The sequence below is a fragment of the Schistocerca gregaria genome, chromosome 3 (assembly GCF_023897955.1).
Source record: "Schistocerca gregaria isolate iqSchGreg1 chromosome 3, iqSchGreg1.2, whole genome shotgun sequence".
Classification (NCBI taxonomy): domain Eukaryota; kingdom Metazoa; phylum Arthropoda; class Insecta; order Orthoptera; family Acrididae; genus Schistocerca; species Schistocerca gregaria.
This window is the reverse complement of record NC_064922.1, coordinates 204,172,787-204,196,971: the sequence shown is the minus strand read 5'-3', so window position 1 is coordinate 204,196,971 and position 24,185 is coordinate 204,172,787. Positions and strand designations below refer to the sequence as shown.

At 43.1% G+C, this 24,185-nt stretch overlaps 1 protein-coding gene across 1 annotated transcript in view; it reads left to right on the top strand.

The window, feature by feature from the left end:
• The window catches only part of LOC126355310 (uncharacterized), a 49,943-nt gene extending 26,238 nt beyond the window's left edge, over window positions 1–23,705 (top strand). Inside the window, exon 3 of the mRNA XM_050005602.1 lies at window positions 23,616–23,705. Within this exon, the coding sequence (XP_049861559.1) occupies window positions 23,616–23,705 (90 nt within the window). The remainder of the gene's footprint in view (window positions 1–23,615) is intronic.
• The last annotated feature ends 480 nt before the right edge of the window (window positions 23,706–24,185 follow it).

Genomic DNA, 24,185 nt, shown 5'->3' with positions numbered 1-24,185 from the left:
AAATTAGTCACCTTCCGCACTTTTCGCATAATTCATACGAAAAAGATCAATAAAAGCTGCTCTCAAGCAGTCACTGTAATATATGCACTGAAGCCAGAAATATTGTATAGTATATATCATAAATGTCTAAATTAATGATATAATATCGAAAAAATCTTCGAACTATGCATTTACTCCGAAAATGTTCAAAACACGCAAACATACATTTTCATGTACATCCTGGCTCTATTCACTAGTGTTTGTCCCGACTTAACGGAAGCAAATGTTAATTGTCACTCTAGACTAATTACTTGAGTTCTGTGACTTTTTTCAGCACACTAACTTTGGCATATGTTGATGAATAAGATTTTCTATTATGTCTTCGTTATTAGCTACGAAGAGTAACATGCTCCTAGAAGGCAAAGGTGATGGCTGCTTTCCATGGCCGGCATCTACACTGAGGTGACAAAAGTCGTGGGATGCCTCCTAATAACGTGGCGGACCAGTTTTTGGCCGTCGCAGTCCAGCATCTGGACGTAGCGCGGAATCAACAAGTTGTTGCAAGTCCCCTGCAGAAATACAGAGCCCGCTGCCTCTGTAGCCGTCCATAACTGCGAAAGTGTTGCCAGTGCAGAATTTTGTGCACGAACTGACCTCTCGATTATGTAGCGTAAATGGTCGATGGGATTCGTGTTGGGCGATCTGGGTGTCCAGATGATTCGCCCAAATTGTCCAGAATGTTCTTCAAACCAGTAAAAATTTCATCGTTATTCGGAAACGCATTCTCTATGCAAACGCCGCTACCTCAGTCGCTAAGTGAAGGCCCTCTGCCACTTCGCTGCCCGTGGAAACACTTGAAATTTGGTATTCTTGGCACAGTCTTGACACTGTTGATCTCGGAATATTAATTTCCTAAAAATTTCCAAAATGGAGTATCCTGTGCTCCAACTACTATTCCGCGTTCAGTCTGTTAATTTGGTCATAATCATATCGGATACCTTTTCACATGAATCACCTAGGTACAAATTACGGCCCCGCCAATGCACTGCCCTTTTATACATTGTGGTAGCATTACTACCGCCATCTGTATATGTGCATACTGCTTTTCCATGACATTATCACCTCAGTGTACATCTTTGGTGAATTTTGTTGTATGGGCATTAGGTCGTGGATATCACTGTGCCTAAAGTAGCGACTGCTAATGCTGGAGACATCATCAGAGACTATAAAGACGCAGTTAGTATTTTCAGTCTGAAAATAAGCAAACAGAGCCAACTCTTCAGCAGTATAAGTTCCGTCCACATGTCAGTACAGCGCTCTGATGACGTCACGACTTAACCGTTGCGCGAATGAGTTTGAGAGTACTAAGAACGTCTTTGTAGCCTCTGTTTATGTTTCCAGCACTGGGAGAAGGGACCTTCTAACAGGAACGCGCCTTAAGCTGTCCTCTCAACGTATGTGGGAATGCATGTGGACGAGGAGTCGTGACGTCACAGCGTGGAATTCCACGTTTCACTGCACTGCGGAGCTTCAAATAAAGAATCTGACATGTCAGATTTTTGCCTTGTGGAGAGGAAAGTGTACAGAGAAATGTAGCATCGTTTCACGTTACAAGCAGAACATAAGAGCCTTGATACTGTATGCCTTTAATCATCGTATTTGATGGATTTTCTCTTCATAGAGTACGTAGTATGACTATAAGCTGTGTCAAAGCATTAGAAAATTCTGGATAGCTCGAAAAGGCGTCGTTTTAGCTATCATTTGTTATAATAAAATGACAGGAAGCTACATATCGGTAGGCAAAGACTTTCCATATTTCATGTTTTTAATGTTATAACATTTGTGCTACGAAAGTATACCGTTTCAGTGATACGGCACAGTGATTATCTACCAGAAGCGCGTCTTTTTGGTGCAATTTGAATATTAAATATCAAATAATGGCATTTGTGGGTACAGTCTTCAGGCAGTGTGTGCCATATACGAATACATATATAATTGAGATGTCGAAGTTGTAGCGCAGTTGTTAGCGACGCGAGCACCCGAATGAGAAGAGAATATTTTTTCACCTTTTGCTTTCTAAAAGATTGTGGGTCTTTCTTTTTGCATCCCGCCTTGAAGGTGGCGCGTAAGTCTGCTCCTGAAAACTGAAAGGTTGGCCGAATGAAGGAAGCGAGTAGGAGCAGGTGAGGTAAAACACGTCGGTACTGCGTGTAAAATTATAGATGTTTACTATAGGCAAAAACCAAGTTAATAAATGGTTACATAACTTTGCAATGATGAGCACGTAGGTGCGAAGTATTAGACCCGTCGTAAGTAGTGCAAAGTCTTTATATGAAGCAAAGTGTCGCGGCCGTGTGCTCTTGATCAAAATGGGCAGAATCTGCAGCGGCGCCCGTAGAGCTGAACCGCGCCGTCTAGAGGGCGCTGTCGTCGATGTCTGTCGTAGTGCCAACCTAAGAACTTGCACCTACGCCGTGGCATCGTAGCCATCGATACCACATTTCTTATTCATTTAATAGAAATATTATCTCAAAATTCGATGTTATCTCTTTTCAAATAATGTGTTTGTTGCAATTCTTGTTGCAGAGACGAACGACTGGAATGTTTCTCAAGTGGCCAGAAATTTTAAAGTGACTGTCAGTGCATGTCTGAAATAAGGGCGTCCATAATAGTGGGGAACGGGGAGGGTGGGGGGGGGGGGACTCTCAGGGAAGGGAAAAAATGTAGTATAGACAGATGTTTTTCTTTCAAGAAAATGATTTAAAAGTCTATATTACGCAGGGCTTTAACAGGATCGGAACCGGAACTTTTTTATGGTAACATACAAGGGCCATTCGTCTTCTGAATATTAAAAATACTCCGTGGCCCAGTTCTAACCCTCATCCCTTCCCTACAAAACTTCGTGTGCGCTCCCTTGGTCTGAAAGTAAACACTAGTTACACACTGGACGTTTTTGCTACTATGAAACTTTCTGTAAAAAATATCTGCCTGTCTCTGGGCTCATGTTTGTTTCTTGTTGGTAAGTACCTTTATCAATGATGGCGAGCGTTTTCGAATGAAACCATGGAACGAAGCTCGACCTTCGAATCTATGTGACGAAGTACTTTATTTCAAAATGTTCGTAGTCAATGCAACACCGAGAATATGGATATTATGCTTGCGCCAACTGACATCGGGAACTATATCTTAAGTACACTCAATTTGAGACCGAAAATGGGATGAAAGTTCAATTGAGTTAACGAATAACTTCTGCTGGCATGTGTCTCAGATTTTTGATCGTTGTACAGCGCTGTGTAGTGTTCCTCTACCACCAATCCCTGTTAAAGTCATCGAGGAGTCCAGAATGTTCTACGCGATTTTCTCCACTCATCTTCGACAGTCGCTAACAGAATTAGCCCAGCTTTTCAATCGCGTCCGTTTTCGGAAGGAAACTGTATGACCTATGGGCCAAATAAAGCCGACAACGGCTGCTGGAGAGCACTGAGAGCGCAGAGCACGTTAACCAGGTCGTGGTGTGTGCCGACGGCGTGTCTGTCGTGATGTCTGGCGTCCCGTCGGCGTTCACGACGAAGTTAGCGGCCTCGTTCTGTGTGTGGGCGGCTATAGACCACGGCCTAGTGCCCGTGTAACAAAAAAACCGGACAAGTGTGAGTGGGGCTTGCGCTGTGGTTCCGTACAAACTTTATTAATTGTATATACAGTTCATCTATAGGCTTTCATGAGTGAGTTTGCGGGTATCAAAATATGTGACGTAAATGCCCGTAACTTTCGATTGGCTTGAGTTAGAAGCTTGAATTTTTTACTCCACCAATGGGTCGTAGACCTTAGTATTAGATATAAATTTGAACGTGATACCTCCACTTGTTCCTGAGAAAAAGAAGTGTTAACAGACAAACAGACGAACAACAAAGTGGTCGTGGAAGGGTTCCGTTTGAGGTAAAAGGCCCTAAATATCGCCAAGGATTGTGAATTTTATTCTCTGTGTAACATTTCTCTCCCTACAACTAAAAATACAAAGAAAAGTAAAATTTCATTCTTTCTCGGCTACAATTACGTAGTTTCCGTTTGTGTCGTTTTGCCCGTTTTCCCAGTTGTGCAGATTCGTCTTGCTCTAAATTACGCCTGTCTGGCTCATGTATTTATATAAAACAGTGTCGTCTTTGAAAACTGTTAATTGCATGTCACAACGGGAGACTGAGGAAGTTCTGTCACGTAAAGTAAAGAACTTCGTAACACAGTAAGATACGAGTATGTATACATGACGTATGATACCACGCCCCAGAAACTTTATGGATTTATTCGTGACATCAAAACAGTACAAAAAGTTCACTTGAACATATGACCGAAAATTCTTTATTAGAGACCATTGAAAGGGTTTATTATTCATGACACAAAACTGAAACATTTACCAAACACATTTACATGTACGAAAGAAGGCCGGCCGGAGTGGCCGTGCGGTTCTAGGCGCCACAGTCTGGAACCGAGCGACCGCTACGATCGCAGGTTCGAATCCTGCCTCGGGCATGGATGTGTGTGATGTCCTTAGGTTACTTAGGTTTAATTAGTTCTAAGTTCTAGGCGACTGATGACCTCAGAAGTAAAGTCGCTTATTGCTCAGAGCCATTTTGTATGAAAGAAACTGTAGATACGTTTATACAGCAGGATATTCCGGAAAGCAGCAGGGGCCAATGAGATTAGGCCCAAACGTTGAGGCTGAAACACTGTTGATGTCTGTCTTGACTCACTTCGTGGGGGTTTTCATGAGCCCAGACGTGTTTGTTATGATAATTGATGATCCCATCACGTTAAAAGCCAACTCATCCATGAAAAAGGTACATGCTAACAACTGCAGAAAGACAGCACACTGCCCTAACTTGCGTTAACAGAAAGTTGTTCTTAGCTGAAAATCTGCTTCATATGCCGAATGTCCCATATCTTCTTCCCTTTTCGTAATTCTCGATGCACTAATTGATGATGTTTCATCCACGGCATGAAGAATCCGGTCTTCAAGCACCGGTGTTCGTACATCGCGTGGTCTCCCAACATCTGCAACTCCCTTATAAAACGATCCTGTCTCTCGTAAGCGTTGGTGGAGTTGAACAAACGCTTCTCCACAACGTAACTACCTCCAAGGGTAAAGTTCAGTATAAAGCAACGTGCTGCGTATGCATTCCCATCTGACAGGCCGCACGTGTTGGGTATATTCATTTTAGACAATACATTGTTGTGATGGAAGTAGCTGTAAAGTCAACAAACGACAATCAACCAAACAAAACAAATGCCATGAGCAACTGAAAACAAGGAAGCGATTAGAAATCCATATTTGAGGTGAATTACACAACCAGGAGTCACTAAATTGAATTCCTTCCACCTCCCTACCGAAGGATTTTCGGTCTCGTGTTCAAATGAACTTTTTGTAATTTTTTAATGTCAAGAAAAAATCACTAAAGTTTCTGACATACTTTTAAACAACCTGTATACGTAAGACGTGTCACCCAAAGAGTAAATCGTCAGTAGCTCTAGTAACACCTACCGCTAAAAAATACAATCACTTGTAGTTGAAATAGACATAGCCGCTGCGATGGAAATCACTGCTCTCGCCAAAATGGTTGGCCGTGTCACTTGCCTCGGATGCCGTTACATTTTGTACCCTGCAGCGCACGGGTACACGCTCGGTAGAAAAACGTTATTGGCTTCCCACCCCAGCCTACTATGTTCTCATCGCTGCAAATACCAAACTGTCTCATTGCTCGCGAACGATTTATCAATAATCACTTCACCTTTGGACAAGAAACGTCGAGTATTGGTACCGATGGAAAATACCCTGGACGCCTGGTCAACTACTGGAGAAGATATTAGGTTGGTACGTAAGTTCCCAGCGTTTTTCCATAAGTTTAGTAAACACAACGAATATACATGACACAGATTTTAGTTATCAACAAGATGTTCGTCTTCACTATTTACAACAGTCTGCCAGTGCTGGGGTAACTTTTTGAATTGTAGAAATCATATGGTTTTGAGGCGAAGAACTTGCCAATCATATTGGGAGAATATTTCCATCTGGAAACGAAGTTCTTGATGATTGTTCGATAGAGAGCGGAAAGTGTGAAAATCTGAGGGCGTGGTCAGGTGAATCAGGTGGATGCGGAATGACTTCCCAGCTCAACTCCTCTGTAGTGTTTTTTTCTCAGTCTACCAGAAATTGAGCGGCTGTTATCGTGGAGTAGCACCACTTCACGGAGTCTTCCTGGTCTTTGTTCTTGGACTGCGTCTGCAAGACGTCTCAGTTGTTGACAGCAAATGTCAGCAGTGATGGTTACAACTCGGGGGAGCAATTTGTTTTACGCCACTCAGTCGCCGTTTCTCCAGATGTACAAGATTATTTTTTGTGGATGTACGCAGATCTTTGTGCGGGGTGTTGCTGCTTTCTTTGTTCTCAACAATTACTTTCTTTCCTTATGTTAGTATAAAGACACCATTTCTCATCGCCAATAACGATACATGATAGAAATAGTCGGTGTTATTCACGAGGCAATTGATGAGGAGCAAGCAGAAATGCATATATATGGGCACTCGCAGATTTTTGTGATTTTGGCTTAGAGCATGCTGTACCCATACACCTATTTTCCAACCATCCCCATTGCATGCGAATGTCTCACGTTGGCAGAATGATCACAGTTCATCACATCTGCCAGTTCTCGTACAATGAATTGGATCATTGGGGACTAATGCGTTTCAACGATCTTCATCAAATCTCGAAGGTCTTCCTGAACGTGGATAGAGTGTAATGTCAAAACGATGCTCCTTAAAACGAGAAACCTATTTTCTTGCCATGCTGTGTCCAGTGGCAGTATCCCCAAACACGGCTCAAATGTTTCTGCTGCCTCCGCTGCTATTATCCCTCTATTGAACTCAAACAGAAGAAAATCTCGGAAATGATCCGATTTCTCCACTTGGCACTCCAATTTCTAGCGTCCACAGATCGACTCACTAACTCCAAATGACAATACGTTGACTCAAGAAGCAACAGAGAACCACAAATAAAAAACAGCAATCGATAAATAAGCCCATAGCAACCGAAATACCAACATGCAAAACAAAAACGCTACCGACCTACGCACCACACTAATACCTCGTATCAATCAAGTGGTAACTCACCAACCTCAACAGAGTTCTAGTTGTCTAGGATAAGGTGCACCACACCGTGGTTGCTGCTCTAGCATCCATTCACGAATAGGTGTAATTGAAGGTAAATGACAAACAAAACTAATGGAAACAATCAATAAAATGGTTAAAACGACGAAGTGCAGAATAAACGTGTACCGAAAATGTATAGAAAGCTTAAAATGGGAATTATTTAGTGGTTAGCCTGATAAACAAACTGCATAGTTCTGAATAAAATTTTGATCAGAGCCCATAAGCCAATAAAATGAGTTAATATAATCCTTGACATCGCCTAGCACAAAGACTACGTGCTACCCAAACCATGGGCTGCCCTCGCCCAAGCCGTCGACGCGCTTTCCGCCAGCACCTACCCAACAAGCGCTCCAGAAAGATGAGTTGTTTCGCTGGAGGCGGATTCCGTGCCTCAGGGGCAGTGCCCACCGCGAAGATGCATTAACGGCACTCGGTGTCGCCTCAGTGACTGGAACCATCTTCGCTACGGCTAGGTGGTTAGCCCTACCACGCGGAGCTCCTTCTGCTAACGCAAGATCTCGAGTAGAGGGTCGGGTCATTGTGCTGCGGTATGACTGATGCAGGCCACCCACTAGGCGTAATATGTAGCCCTGAGTGGTCTGGACTCAATTCTCCGCTAGTTACATGCGCCGCATCGCTGTAAGTGCGATCAGCATATCACCCAGTTTGCTCATACTTCTGAGTTAAAAATGGAGAAGTTTGATCTTGAAGATGGAATGAGGTAAAACACTGCCACTCCCTCTCCCTCCCACCCTCCCATCCCTCCCCCCCCCCCCCCCCCCCCCCAATGCCCCACAATATCCTGCACTTGCAACCTACGTCTCTTTCTTCCTCTACAGTTTTACTCTCTGCATCTCCCTCTAGTTCCTTGGAACTTGGAACTTGACTTATTGACGAATGTCCTGTCATCCTGTTCCTTCTTCTTGTCAATGCTTTCCATATATTCTGCAGAGAACCTCCTGATTCTTTATCTTACCAATCTACCTAATTTACGACATTCGTCTGTAGCACCACACCTAAAAAGCTTAGATTTTATTGTTTTCCACTTTTCCCACAGTCCATTTCCCACTACCATACAGTGGTATGCTCCAAACGTACAGTCAGAAATTGCTTCCTTAACTTTATGTTTGACACCAGTAGACTTCTCTTGGTCAGGAATGCCCTTTTTGGCAGTGCTAGTTTACTTTTGTTGACGTCCTTGCCCCGTGCGTCATTGGTTATTTTGCCGCCTAGTTTTGCAGAATTCCGTAACTTCATATGCTTTCTGATCACCAATTCTATTCTCACTTCTAACTTTCGTCTTTCTTCAATTTACTCTCAGTCTATACCTGTACTCCTAAGACTGATCATTTCATTCGACAGATCCTGTGATTCTTCTTCGCTTTCGCTGAAGATATATAGCAATGTCATCTCTGAATCCTATCACTGATATTCTTTCACTTTGAATTTTAATCCCACCGTCGAAACTTTCTTTTATCCCGTCATTGCTTCTTCGATGTATAGGCTGTTCGGTAGGGACTAAAGGCTACACCTGTGTTTTAAAATGTTTTCAATCCGAGCACTTCGTTCTCAGTCTTCCATTCTTATTGTTTCATCTTGGTTCTTGTACTTATTGTACATTACTTGTCTTTTGTGTTGCTGACCACTGCTTTACTCAGAATTTCGAACGTTTTGCACCGTTTTACATAATCGAACGCTTTTTCCAGGTCGACAGATCTTGTAAACATGTTTCGATTTTTCTTTAGTCTTGCTTTCTTTATAAGCCGCAACGTCAGTCCTGAAAGAAAGGAGGGGACTGTGGCTGAGTCATGTCTCCGCAATATCCTTTCTTTCAGGACTACTGGTTCTGCAAGGTTCGCAGGAGAGCTTCTGTAAGGTTTGGAACGCGGGAGACGAGGTACTGGCAGAGGTGAAGCTGTCCGGATGGGCCGTGAGTCGTGCTTGGGTAGCTCAGTTTGTAGAACACTTGCCCGCGAAAGGCAAAGGCCCGAGTTCGAGTCTCGGCCCGGCACACAGGAAGTTTCATATCAGCGCACACTCCGCTACAGAGTGAAAATCTCATTCTGGAAACTTCCCTAAATCCAAACTGACCGTCATCTAACACAGCCTCAGTTTCCTTTTCCATTCTTCTGTACATTATTCTCGTTAGCAGCTTGGATGTCACACTTCACAGAAGGTAGGAGACAAGGTACTGGCGGAATTGAGACTGTGAGGGAGGGTCTTGAGTCGTGCTTGGGTATCTCAGGCGGTAGAGCATTTGCCCGCGAAAGGCAAAGGTCGCGATTTCGAGTCTCGGTGCGGCACACAGTTTTAAACTGCCAGGAAATAATTAAACTTTAAACCCAAATAAGAAATAATTTTTATTACACGAAAAATACCATAACCAGCTTGCATTCTGCTTGGGACACTTTGAGATGTCTGAAAGTCTGTAGAGGAGGAACTGCAGCTTATTCTTTCTCAAGAGCCGAAATCAGAGAAGTTAGTGATGTTGGACGCTGTAGTCTGCTGTGGGCCGACGTTCTAACACATCACAAACGGTTCAGGTGAGGATTGTGGACAGGCCAGTTCGTTTCAGGAATACTACTGTTCGTAAATCATTGCCGCGCAGCTGCTGCTTTATGACAGGATGCATTGTCATGTTCATACGAACAACAACCGTCTGGAACTGTTCCTGTACTATAGGCAGTGGACAATGCTGTAAAATGTGTTACTATCATTCCGCATTTAGTGTTTTCTTATGCGCAAAAATGGGACGACAACCGAACCGACCTACAAGAAGCATCTCTATACCGTAACACCACCTCCTCCGTGGTCCACTGTTGAAACTATAATTGCTCGCAAGTAGCGTTCTCCAGGTATTCGCCAAACCCGTGTCCTCCCATCGGGTTGCCACAGGGCGTGGTGAGATTCATGGCTCCAAATCACTTGTTTCCTGTCATCCAGTGACCAGCGGCGTCGCACATTCCACCACATTTAGCGTCGTCTAGCATAGACTGCAGAAGTGTGAGGCTAATGAAGTGCTGCTCAACCACTGTAGGCCTACACCATCCTTTTCAACTCCCTACACCACTGGACTGCTTGTAGTACTTTGGAACTCATGAGTGATTCCTTTGGTTCGTTTCACGAGATGTTTTACAACCGCTCTCCGCAATGCTCTACGATCCCTGTGCGTCAGCACATGAAGTGTTCATGGTCTAGATTAGCTGCTGTTGATGCTTCGCGTTTCCACTACACAGTCACGTCACCAACGTAGACGTGGCCAGCTATTGGAGGTTTCAAAGCTCCCTGGTGGATTTCTTGCACAGTTAACATCCAATGACCAGTCGACGTTCGAAGTAAAGAGTTCTCCTGATTGAGCTATTCTGCTGTCACTGCTTCTCTACTGAAAACACAATACGCCCAACGTCCTTTTACGTTGGGGGGTCCTCTCTCCTCGCACCGACGTATACTGCTGATAGCATTGAGTTTGTCGTCTGGCTCTGCTCTCATGATTTTAAAAGTAGATCTTTCCGTGATACACCGTGCCTCTCTTGCAGTGCCTGCGACTGTAATTTGATTGGCGCCTACGTAATGCCCTTGTGCTTGATAAATGAACCCGTGACCAAATACGCGGCTTACCATTGCACCTGTTCTACCTGTTCCATTAGCCCTCCCTGTTGACAGTTCCACGAAAAAAGAGCAATAATAAAAATTCGGTGGAACATTTACCTAGTATTCTGCCTAAACATCTCAACCTGTCACAGGTTTTCCCACAAGTACTCCTACGTGATCGTGTCAGTTTAGGCTTTCTGAATGGATTCTCCCAGTTGTTTTAGGCTGGCTAGTGTTTCCAGTGGTTAATAGCGACAGCGAAATGAAACAGAATTGGCTCTTTTTGCCTTTTATATTTACGTTACATTACATTACTTAATTTGTTTTTTACATGATGTCAGTTAGAAGGAAGCGACTTATGTCACAATCTAAATAAAACAAAAGTCAAGGTATATATATATATAGATATATATACCCAGAAAATCATGGCTAAAGATACGTAATTATATATTTGAATTACTGTGTTAACTTTTTAATATACAATACTAGCCATTAAAATTGCTACACCACGAAGGTGACGTGCTACAGACGCGAAATTTAACCGACAAGAATAAGATGTTGTGATATGCAACTGATTAGCTTTTCAGAGCATTCACACAAGGTTGGCACCGGTAGCGAACTCTACAACTTGCTGACAAGAGGAAAGTTTCCAACCAATTCCCCATGCACAAACAGCAGTTGACCGGCGTTGCCTGGTAAACGTTGTTGTGATGCCTCGTGTAAGGAGGAGAAATGCATACCATTACGCTTCCGACTTTGATAAATGTCGGATTGTAGGCTATCGCGATTGTGGTTTATCGTATCGCAACATTGATGCTCGCGTTAGTCGAGACCAAATTAATGTTAGCAGAACATGGAATCGGTGGGTTCAGGAGGGTAATACGGAATGCCGTGCTGGATCCCAACGGCCTCGTATAACTAGCAGTCGAGATGACAGGCATCTTATCCGCATGGCTGTAACGGATCGTGCAGCCACGCCTCGATCCCGGAGTCAACAGATGGGGACGTTTGCAAGACAAAAACCGTCTGCATGAACAGTTCGATGACGTTTGCAGCAGCATGGGCTATCAGATCGGAGACCATGGATGCGGTTACCCTTGACGCTGCATCACAGACAGGAGCGCCTTCGATGGTGTACTCGACGAACCTGATTCACGAATAGCAAAACGTCATTTTTTTGGATGGATGCAGGTTGTGTTTACAGCATCATGATGGTCGCATTCGTGTTTGGCGACATTGCGGTGAACGCACATTGGAAGCGTGTATTCGTCATCGGCATACTGGCGTATCACCCGGCGTCATGGTAGGGGGTGCCATTGGTAGCACGTCTCGGTCAGCTCTTCTTCGCACTGACGGCACTTTGAACAGTGGGCGTTACATTTCAGATGTGTTACCAGTCGTAGCTCTACCCTTCATTCGATCCCTGCGAAACCCTACATTTCAGCTGGATAATGCACGACCGCATGATGTAGGTCCTGTACGGGCCTTTCTGGATACAGAAAATGTTCGACTGCTTCCCTGGCCAGTACATTCACACCAGATCTCTCACTAACTGAAAACGTCTGGTCAATGGTAGCCGAGCAACTGGCTCGTCACAATACGCCAGTCACTACTCTTGATGAACTGTGGTATCGTGTTGAAGATGCATGGGCAGCTGTACCTGTACACGCCATCCCAGCTCTATTTGACTCAATGCTCAGGCGTATCAAGGCCGTTATTACAGTCAGAGGTGGTTGTTCTGGGTACTGATTTCTGAGAGTCTATGCACCGAAATTGCGTGAAAATGTAATCACATGTCAGTTCTAGTATAATATCTTTGCCCAATGAATACCCGTTTATCATCTGCATTTCTTCTTGGTGTAACAATTTTAATAGCCAGTAGTGTAATTTTATACCTTTCGGTGAGATCATGACAGCTTTCTAAATATTTAATTTCGGTCAATAATTATATGAAATACTGACAATGAAACTATTGCTGCTCGTGAAAGCCATTAACAGCCAACCTGCAATTGGGACCGGGTCACTGTTAGGCTTCAATAATACAGCTGATATCTTGGTCAGCAGCGCCATTATGCTGGTGGACATACGCAGTGAAGTTTAGAGCGAGCTGGGATTCCAAAACCACTCATCAGTAATGCAAATGTGCTAATATGAAAGCGAGGTGTCGAAGTCACATTTTGGAGCAGTGGAAGAAGTCATTTGGTCGGATGAGTCTTGCTTCGCGCTGTTTCTAACTTCTGGCAGAGTTGACGTCCAAAGAGTGAAACACGGCCTCGTGGGATTAGCCGAGTGGTCTAAGTCGCTGCAGTCATGGACTGTGCGGCTGGTCCCGGCGGAGGTTCGAGTACTCCCTCTGGCATGGGTGTGTGTGTGTTAGTCTTTAGGATAATTTAGGTTAAGTAGTGTGTAAGCTTAGGGACTGATGACCTTAGCAGTTAAGTCCCATAAGATTTTACACACATTTGAACATTTGAACACAGTGAAGGCGAGGGTTCTGTGAAGATTTGGGCAGCTATATCGTGGTATTCAATGATCCCCATGGGTACTCTGCAAGGTCGCATTAGTACGAACGCTTCTGTGACCATTTTGCGTGATCAGCTCCATCCTCTGGTACAATTTTCGTTCTCGTTTGGTGATGCTGTGTTCCAAGACGAGAGGACCCCTGTTCTCTTAAGTCGCATCATCCACGACTGGTTTTGTGAACAAGAGGTGTAATGTAGCATCTCCCCTGGCCGCCACAGTCACCAGATCTGTACTATTGAGCCTTTATGGTCTACCTCCATCATCGTTATCTGAACTTGCCACTATATTGCACAATAATGGTATAAGATTCCCTTGAAAACCGTGCAGAATTTGCATTTATCAACTCCCAGATGACTGGAAGCTGTTTTAAATCCCAACGGTTTTCCTGCATCGTATTGGGCACGGTAATGTATTTTTGGCGTTTCTTTATTTTGGTCCACCTCCTGTAAACTGAAAAGTGATACACTGGGCTCGTTTCATTTTATAATCATTCTGGATACGTAACGACTGGTAAACATTGTTTTGAGAACGAGGGTTTCGATCACGGCTGCCCCCCCCCCCCCCTGGTCCCCGACTTGAACCAGTTGGTTTTATCTGGGATGCATTGTGGATGGTTGTCAATGCATTTGGAACACGCTCGGGATTTTTTGAACGTGTACAGGCATCCACGAGGCGACTTGCCTTCCTTTAAGTGAACGGCGGCCACATGGGACACTTGCTGTAACGTGTTTTTCCTCAAGCGCATATCCTCAAAAAATGGTTCAAATGGCTCTGAGCACTATGGGACTTAACATCTGAGGTCATCAGTCCCCTAGAACGCAGAACTACCTAAACCTAACTAACCTAAGGACATCACACACATCCATGCCCGAGACAGGATTCGAACCTGCGACCGTAGTGGTCGCGCGGTTCTAGACTGAAGGGCCTAGAACCGCTCGGCCACATCGGCCGGCGCATATCCCCACTTTGGATGCTCAAGGACTCCGTACAAGGTGCTCACGTACTCGATCGTAAAAGGTCGTCAGACTTGTGTTTATGAGGATTATTTGCTTGTTCCTCTACTCATCCCCTTATTTTGTGTGTACAATAGTGAAAAACCCTGTGTATCGTGAACAGTTAGGCGCTATGACCCTTCATTGAGTTCCGCTTGGAATCCATTGGTTTCTCAGTTTAAGATCGACATGCTGAGTGCTGTCAACGAGGAAGCCTTGAATCCAGTCACAAAACTGGCCCGATGCACCGTAAGCTCGTCTTTCATTCATCAGGCGACAGTGCAGAACTGCGTCGAATGCTTTCCGGAGGTAGAGGAACTCGCTGACAAACCTCGATGCCGTTACTTGCTGTCTTCTGATTCTCTTGACTGAACACAGTGACCTGAGCTTCATGAGAGCATTGCACTCCATGTTTATTTCTACTTCGGAGACTTTCGGTCTTCAGAAAGGTACTAATATACGAGAATAAAATGTGTTCATAATTGTACAGCTCTCAGAGATCAGCGATATGGGCCTTTAATTATGTGCATCTGTCCCTCGACACTTGCTGCAAACGGGAATGACCATCGGCTCTATCAGCTACTATGGTTCCTTTCATTGCTCCAGCGGCTTACGATAAGCAGCAGCTAGACGACGAACAAGTTATTTCGCACAATGCCACAATGTGTATAGAATCGTACATGTACCCGAATAGGGTCAGATGCCTTTCTTTTATGTAGCGACTTTCTCTATTTTGCCGTCATTTAACTCGATGTCTGCGATAGAAAGTCGGTTGCAAAGTGGAAACTCATTGATATTCCACAAGGAAACAATTTGGCATGACTGAATTCAGCACCACTAACTTCTTTATATCATACGTTTTTCCATCGTTTTCAGTTTCTCAGCCACAGCGCTCACTATACGACTGCCGAGATTGAGGAGGAGCAAACTATTTTTTCGTTACCTTGGAAACTTGTTACTTTCACGTTCTGTGAACTACTTGCGCATTGCCCTCTATAGTTGTTTTTTTGTTTTGTTTTTCAGCTTTCCTTTGTGAATGAGATTTTGAGATAATGTAAATCTTTGATGATTTGTAACCCGGCTATTGAAGCTTGTAGGGTCTTTCCCATCCTTCAAAACATTCTTGGCTGCTACATTTCTCAAATGCCTTGTAAATGCTCCTGAATTTTTTGTAGTATTACTTCGCCTCTTCGTACACAGAGCGCAATGATATTGACTGCTTAAATAAGCTGCAATCTCTTTCTTGTCACAATTATTAACCAAACATATTTTATTACGTTCTTTTTAACACTTTTAGTCTCTGACACTACAAGGGACTTACGATCACACATTTGTGTTGTATTCACCAAATATACTTGGTATCAAACGTACAGGATGGGACAAATAAAAATAACCCGGGGAACAGAGTTCCAGGTTATAAAGAAACACAGCAGACGAAAGGAAATACCGTACTAATATAACTATAGCGGATGTTGAAATTGACCACCATTCATATCTTGGCACTTTTTGGCCCTGGTCTGCAAGCTGGAGAAGGTCGATCGAAGCTGTAATGCTGGAATTGCTGCAGTCTCATCCGAAATGTTCTGCTGCAGTTCTTGAAGACTATGATAGTTGTTGCGATACCCACATAAAGGTGCACGTGAGCTTCAAAATAAGGTTCTAGCTTCTGCATATCAAAGTGTCTCCGGATCTACTTCAGAACATAGGTTTCTAATGAAGTGAAAAATTTCCACGCCAGCGTTAGTAAGAGAAAAAGCTTGGCTCTCAGTAACACCAGATAAACTGCGCCTAATGAAATGTTGCTGGAGTGTATGTCGCGTCGGCACCGAGGTCGTCATAGTGAATTCTTTTGTCTCTTCTTCCAATTTCTGTAGCTGTGTGGAGAGGTGTTGTAACACCAACAGCATGGGTTGCGGTAAGTCTCGCTGAGTTGTTTATGAAAAAAAGTTATTAAGAGTATACGAAATTCTGAGACATTGACCTAAAAGGGAAACTGGGCCAACAGCCAATAATAGCCAGAAAAGTTGCACTTTCACCCGTTTTTCTCGTACCAGGTGTTTACTACTTTGTCTAGTTGTCAATTTTTTAAATGTTCCTTTGTTCCTCGTCGTCAGGATTTTAACGTTGTATTCATCAAATGAAACTTGGTGTCACACATATAAACTCGCTACCATAGAAATTAATTTTTGTTATAAGGTCGTTTGGTTGCACACATCACCTATACAACTTAACCTCAGGGTCAGCTAGAGTTAGGCAACATCTATGGATAAAAAATAATGGCAGAAAATATTAACAATAATTTACAATAATTTATTTATAGAAAAGTTAGAGGTGCTTAACAGTCGTATGGAAATGACGTGTTACAGTAGCTCTCTGTTCACTATCACTGATATGCCCTTTAATCTGGTTTAGTCCTGAAACAAGTCAACGATAACTACGAAAACTTGCAAAGCGCCCTGCTTGTCTTTTCTTGGCGGCTTAGATGACTCCTCTAGCTACTTGGAAGTACGATTGGTACTGAACAGATAAGCAACTTGAATGAAGCCGTGTGTCCACTTGTATCCACGTTTGGCGGATGGATGTCCACTTGGGAACTGTTTGTGTGACGTAAGGCGGAAGCATAGAATAGGTTTCGCGTCGTGTGCCCTCTGTTGGAGTCTATCCTTAACTCAGTTGCACCTGAGTAATAGGCAGGTCGACGCTCTCCTTCACATGACTGTCTACTGTATCTTCTTCAGGACACAGTAGAAGCTTTCAAGTATGGTTGTAACTCTCTGGGAATAGCTGTACATTTTGATGTCTGTGGTGGTCTATATGCAAGTAGTAATTCATGTGCATTTTGTGTAGAGATAAATTACATTAGTTAAGTAGAAATTTGATGGCGGCTATTGCAACTATGATTTGAAAATTTTGCGGTACTGAACTTGAACAACGTAAGGAGCTCATTCATTTTATGAAAATGGAGCGGTGAGGTGGACCGGGATGGCTGTTGCAGTTTCGTGCTGCGTCTGCTCTTCTTTTTGAGAACTATCAAATACACACATCAAAAAAAGTTTTGCATCACCTCGCCCCCGAGAGTTCCGAAACCTGTACAGATAATTAAAATAGAGATCAACATAGACATCATTTCCGCCCTTTTTATTGCTCATGAAAACCACACATTGCATGTTGTACCAACATACAGTGAGACCTTCAGAGGTGGTGGTCCAGATTGCTGTGCACACCGGCACCTCTAGTACCAAGCAGCATGTCCTCTTGCATTGATGCATCACTGTATTCGTCGTGGCATACTATCCACAAGTTCATCAAGGCACTGTTGGTCCAGATTGTCCCACTCCTCAACGGCGATTCGGCGTAGATACCTCGGAGTGGTTGGTGGGTCACGTCGTCGATAAACAGCAATTTTCAATCTTTCCCAGGCATGTTTGACCGGGTCCATGACTGGAGAACATGCTGGCCACTCTAGTCGAGTGATGTCGTTATCCTGAAGGAAGTCATTTGCAAGATGTGTACGATGGGGGCGCTAACTATCGTCCATGAAGACGAATGCCTCGCCAATACGCTGCCGATATGGTTCCACTATCGGTCGGAGGATGGCATTCACTTATCGTACAGACGTTACCGCGCCTTCCATGACCTCCAGCGGCGTACGTCAGCCCCCACTCCAAAACAGCCGCGGACTTCCATCTTGCTGCACTCTCTGGACAGTGTGTCTAAGGCGTTCAGCCTGACCAGGTTGCCTCCAAACACGTCTCCGACGATTGTCTAGTTGAAGGCATATGCGACACTCATCGGTGAAGAGAACGTGATGCCAATCGTGAGCGGTCCATTCGGTATGTTGTTGGGCCCATCTGTACCGCGCTGCATGGTGTCGTGGTTGCAAAGCTGGATATCGCTATGGATGTCAGGAGTGAAGTTGCGCATCATGCAGGCTACACGAGAAGCGTATCTCGTTTCTGGTGGAATTACAGAAACTGATCGGCTGTCGTACCACCTCCGTCTAATAGGCACTGCTCATGCATGGTTGTTTACATCTTTGAGTGGGTTTAGTAACGTCTCTGAACAGCCAAAGGACCTGTGTCCGTGATACAGTATCCACAGTCAACGTCTTCAGGAGTTCTGGGAATCGAGGTGACGCAAAACTTTTTTTTTCATGCGTGTGTTATTGTGTGACATATTTATATCATTGTGGGATCTTTAATTGCGGAACAGTGTGATTTTGCCGTGAGCTTAGTACCACGTGATCTAGTATTCTTTTTTGGGTTTTCATTCTTCTGCTTTTGTACGCTGTTTCCACATGTTGCTATAGAGAAGTTTGCTGTGAATATGGTTATTATGGAGGTAGACGGTTGGTATGGAAATGGTTGCTGCAGACATGTCGACTGTGAATATTTAATTAAGGATTTTACTCTTTATTCCTTGGAACAGTGTAAGTGAAATTACCTATTCTGTCAGTTTTGTTGTGAACTTAATAAGAGGTGGTCTGGAATTAATTGGCGGTTTTCATTCTTTTGCTTCTGTAGGCTGTTCCCAAATTTGCATTTGTCAATGGCCTCGTAAATTCACGGGTTCCCGGGTTCGATTCCCGGCGGGGTCAGGGATTTTCTCTGCCTCGTGATGACTGGGTGTTGTGTGATGTCCTTAGGTTAGTTAGGTTTAAGTAGTTCTAAGTTCTAGGGGACTGATGACCATAGATGTTATGTCCCATAGTGCTCAGAGCCATTTCAACCAACCTCGTAAATTTATCCCTGAGTTTTAGTGATGTTGCCATGATTAGCAAATGGATTCTTTGGCGGACCCTGAGAAAATTCCTCGCAGCGTAAGCCCCCTCCTACTATTGGTTCAAGTCTAAATATATTATACAGTGAAGTGCATAGTCGTCTCCACATATTATATTGATACTAAAGACAGTGAAACTAAAGATGTTTTATATTTTTTGGCTGATTTACTGATTTTTTGAGGATGTTGTGAACTTCGAAGATTTTCTGTTGTTTGATGCTGTGGACGGTGTTTGTGTGTCACCAAGTTTTGACCTCTTGGTTGCTTCCTCTTGATATTGTGAACTGCATTCTGTTAATGGTTATAGGTGACGAGTTTACGCCATTTTTCTGTTTATATGTGGATTTTATGTTGGAATTTGACTGTGTGAATGTATAGTTTTTCTGGGACTGCCCTCGTGATTGGTAGATATATTATTCTGTTCGGAGTGTGCTGCACTGTGGCGTGCAGGAGACGAAACCCACAATGTTTAGTGATGCAATTAAGGAAGCTGCTAGTAAAATAGAGTGTACAGGGGTGAGTAGTGACACTGCTATATCAGAGGCAATGTGTTGGAATACTGTCACTGTAAGTGTAGACGATTCTGAATCGACAGACCCACTTATTCCAAGTAGAGATTGCGAAACCTTGTCAATAGTAAATTTTGCTCCTTGCCCTTCTGACAGAATTCAGATGAGACTGCAGCGTATTACTTTAAACCCTTGAGTTAACCTCGATCAGAATGGGAATACCATGTTAAGGCAACTCTTGATCTTGAATGAATTAAAAGAACAGCAGAGGACTCTCACTCGTGAACTGAAAAAATATCAAGAGGCCAGGTCTGGGGAACAGAGGGCTAGCACTAATTGGCTGAAAGAACCTCTAGAGTGAGTGAACGTTAATTGTAGAAAGGCATAGGTACAAAAGGAAGCTGGCAATAAGATAATAGAGGCTTATGCAAGGGAATGGACCAAAATACTGAAGGAACAAATTAATAAATTGGATGATAAGTTTGCAACTGCTAAATAAAATATTTCAAACAGATTTGTTGAATTCGCTATTCAAATAAGAGGGAATTGCAAATCGAATATAAGGAACTATTTGTTACTATTGGTTTTCGAATGAGTACAGGTGAAAATGGCAAGATAAATTCAGGGAAGAGAGAGTGAATCCTAAACAGTCAGTGCAGGAAAGGTTGACTGTTGTGAGGGAAGGAGAAGCCAAAGAATAAATTTTAAGGAAGGTAAATGATGTTGCTACCAGAGAACAATTAAACCACGTTAGGAAACAAATAGTGGGTCACACCCTTACCTATAAATTCTCGAACAAGGGATAGAATATTTTAAAATTAATTCCAAAAAGGTATTGGTGTATACCATGGATGAGTTGCAGAAGAATGCCACAGTGGTGCAACTTGCAGTGAATGTGGAATGTAGTTCAATGGGACTATGCCTGTGAGGGTTAAAAATTCTAAGGAAGTTAGACCCCTTTCAAAATTTAAGGAAAGTGAAATGGAAATCAATCAGAAATGTAGAGAGCTGGTGCAGGATGTTCAGGAACGAGCTTCAGGATGAAAGAGAGATTATGCTCTGTTTCAGTTAAGGACAGTTGTGTCACATTAAGAGTCAGTGACCTGACGAGCAGTGTGACTCAGATTGTGAGGATAAACCTAAACCTGATCATGAGTGGAGGCAGTCTCTTCGTAATTGTGGACAATGTTCAAGGAGTGCCGTGTATTATGAAAGGATGCCTGGTTTTGATTACAATGGATTTCTCGCTTGCAGGAAGCAGTCAACCACTTCGGCCACCCAAGCACGTTTCTGGGACCAATCCAAAATTCCATACATCGTGTTTTTACAGCCCTTGTGCTCTCACAATTCGTGAATCTTGCAGACGGAGACAAATAGTATACTATCATCTTAGTGTGTGACGCATGGATACCCTATTGATGGCTACGGTGTCTGTGTTGATGCAGTGTCTGCATCTCCACAATATTATGCCCTTCAGTTGTGGATGCATGTACACCGTATAAACGCAGGCATTATGATCACCAATGTCATTTTCCTTCAGTTTGAAAGTTTCAAATCTTTCATAATGCTTCTAACGGTATTCATCCATGTGTGTGGCTGTAGCAGTTTGACTTTTCATTCGCTCCGATTTGGCCAGCTAACTGTAAAAGAAATTGTTCGTGGTTACCCTGAAGCTGAGTCTGAAATGTGCATACACATATCACGCATAATTGCGGATCATAAGAGGATTTGCATCTATTTCTGTCTGCGTATTGATCTGCGGCAACACAAGATTGCACTAAATAGAGTATTGTGTTGCCGCAATTTTACAAATAATTTGTATAATTTGAGGTTAATATCTTATGGGACCAAACTGCTTAGGTCACCGGTCCCTGTACACTACACACTACTTAATCTAACTTAAAGTAACTTACGCTAAGGACGACACACACACACACATGCCCGAGGGAGGCCTCGAACCTGCATACCGTGTCAAAGGCAGCGCAGACCATCCCGAAGCGCTTGAGACTGAGCATCTACCCCGCTTGGTTAATAGTGTATTGCTACGATGTAAAATTTCAGTCTGTCACGCTTACCAGTCTTGTATGTTTCTCTGAAGATATGATGTTCAGACATCAATTTTTGTACCAACCTTACAGACCAGCAGAGCTATTTAGCATTTGTTTAATTATCTTCACTGTTGCAGGAAATCGTTTTAGCTGGCCACTGTAAGGATAATCTAGAAGCTTTTCAGACGTTGTGCAAGATCTCAAATATGACAGTGTTGGAGAGCCACAAATAGCAAATGCCACAAGGAGACAGAGAAGCAAATAGAGTTAAATATCATTAACGTGGACCACTTTGTAATCACAGTTATGACAGGCAGTCTATGACCCAGTTCAACATCCATATGGAAATGGAAACTGGCATCAATGAAATGGCATTCCACACTGAGGTGGTCACATGATGTTCGATCAGCTGATATGCAGAACAATTCGTGAGCACATGGCCCACCCCTATAGAATGACGACCACTCTCAACTTGGATTGTAAGTTTGGATATTGCGGGAGCTTCAATTTTGATGAGTGTTTTGTAAGAGAAGGAGTGTCAGCCTATAGCCTTACATTTCTATCACGATACGAACTGCCACCTAAGCCATATTCTTTTGTGATGAGAGAAAATGTTGAAAAAATCTTGTTGATGAAACGTCAAAGAAGAATGAATGTTTTTCAAAAGATAGGAGACATGCTCAGCAGTGTCGAAGATAGCGAAATTCAATCAAAGAGGGAGTCTGTAATCTTTTACAACCATGTTCGTCTGTGTTTTCTGATGTGTCAGGGACAATCAAAGATTTCACTTATCAATTTAAGGTTAAATAACACTGGACATTTTTCGTCAAGTTCTATCGCAATATCCCTAATATATAATGAAAAGAAGGTACAAGAGATTAATGAAATGCTGCAACGAAGTGTCACTGAACACACTTCCTACTTGTAGTACCTAAGGAGGGTAATTTAGTTAGATGTTTATTGGACTCACGGCAGGTAAAATACCATTATTCTACCAGAAATCAATGGCCCTCAGGCGTTAGATGAGTTGTTACGGAAATTTCCTGGAGCCAATGTTTTGTCTATGACATCCAGGTTTGCTACTTGCTAATCAGATTACATGACTCGTATCGTAAATATACAGCATCTTTGTGTCATGGCATTTACTACCAGTTTCTAAAGTACCATGTGGTGATTGGCTGTCTTCATTTAGTCATTAATTGCATCCTACCAGAAGATCTGAGAACGAGGTTCACTACAGCCATCGATGGTGTATTATACCTCATATGCGGATGGTGCACTTATAGCGGTGAAGTGTTGGGGAGAGTATTACAAGGTGTCAGATCGATTTTAAGAATCTTTGAACAGCTAGGAGTCACAGTGAATTTAATGTCAGCGTTACAGTGGGAATGAAGTGACAGAGGAAAATAAAATATCTCATTCTGGGACTTAACTACTCATTCTACAAAGGAACAGGTTCTTTCATTCTTGGAATTCATTATCTGCTATCAACGTTTCATGAATGTCTATATGACAGCTACTCCATATCTCTGTGCACTGACGGGTAAATGTATCCAGTGGCACTGGAATGAACAAGCACAGGCAGGGACTGAATGTGTGGACCATGTTCTTTTGGCTGCCCCTATGGCCTCACACCTTGATTTGAATAAGTAATTTTTGTCTTCGGACAGACTGTCAGACTGGGCAGAACTCTTTCAGTGAAATGAGGAAAACGAATTGCTGCATCGACAAATCATTACATTTGTCAACTGAGTTCCCACCAAGTGTAACCATAGCTATTCATTTCCAGAATTTGAGGCGCTGGACTTTGCTTTGGAATTCACTAAGTTGACAGGGCGGACATTTTATCATGCAGGGGTTCAGATTCACTGTCATTCAAATCCTTTGGAAGGAGAATGTAGCAGCTTATGCACTTACATGATCACCCATAGGATTATGTGGCGGGGTTGAAGAAAATTATAATGAGAATAACTGCAGCCTTTTTTTGTTTTTTGAAGGACTTTTCCTTCAAAAATTCTATCACATTCTCTCGTGTGAATGCTGCTAACGTGCAGGACAAGGAGCCCACCTTCAAAGAAGTAAATTGAAGTACTACCGTATAATCAAATGTAAGAAACCTGAGACTTCACACAGCTTTGTGTGTATACCAGAGGACTACATCAACAAACATATAGTACACTCACGCCAATTATGCACATTTTGGCACGTTGTTGTTGTTGTTGTGGTCTTCAGTCCTGAGTGGTTTGATGCAGCTCTCCATGCTACTCTATCCTGTGCAAGCTTCTTCATCTCCCAGTACCTACTGCAGTCTACATCCTGCTGAATCTGCCTAATGTATTCATCTCTTGGTCTCCCTCCACGATTTTTACCCTCCACGTTGCTCTCCACTGCTAAATTGGTGATCCCTTGATGCCTCAGAACATGTCTTACCAACCGATCCCTTCTTCTAGTCAAGTTGTGCCACAAACACCTCTTCTCCACAATTCTATTCAATACCTCCTCATTAGTTATGTGATCTACCCATCTAATCTTCAGTATTCTTCTGTAGCACCACATTTCGAAAACTT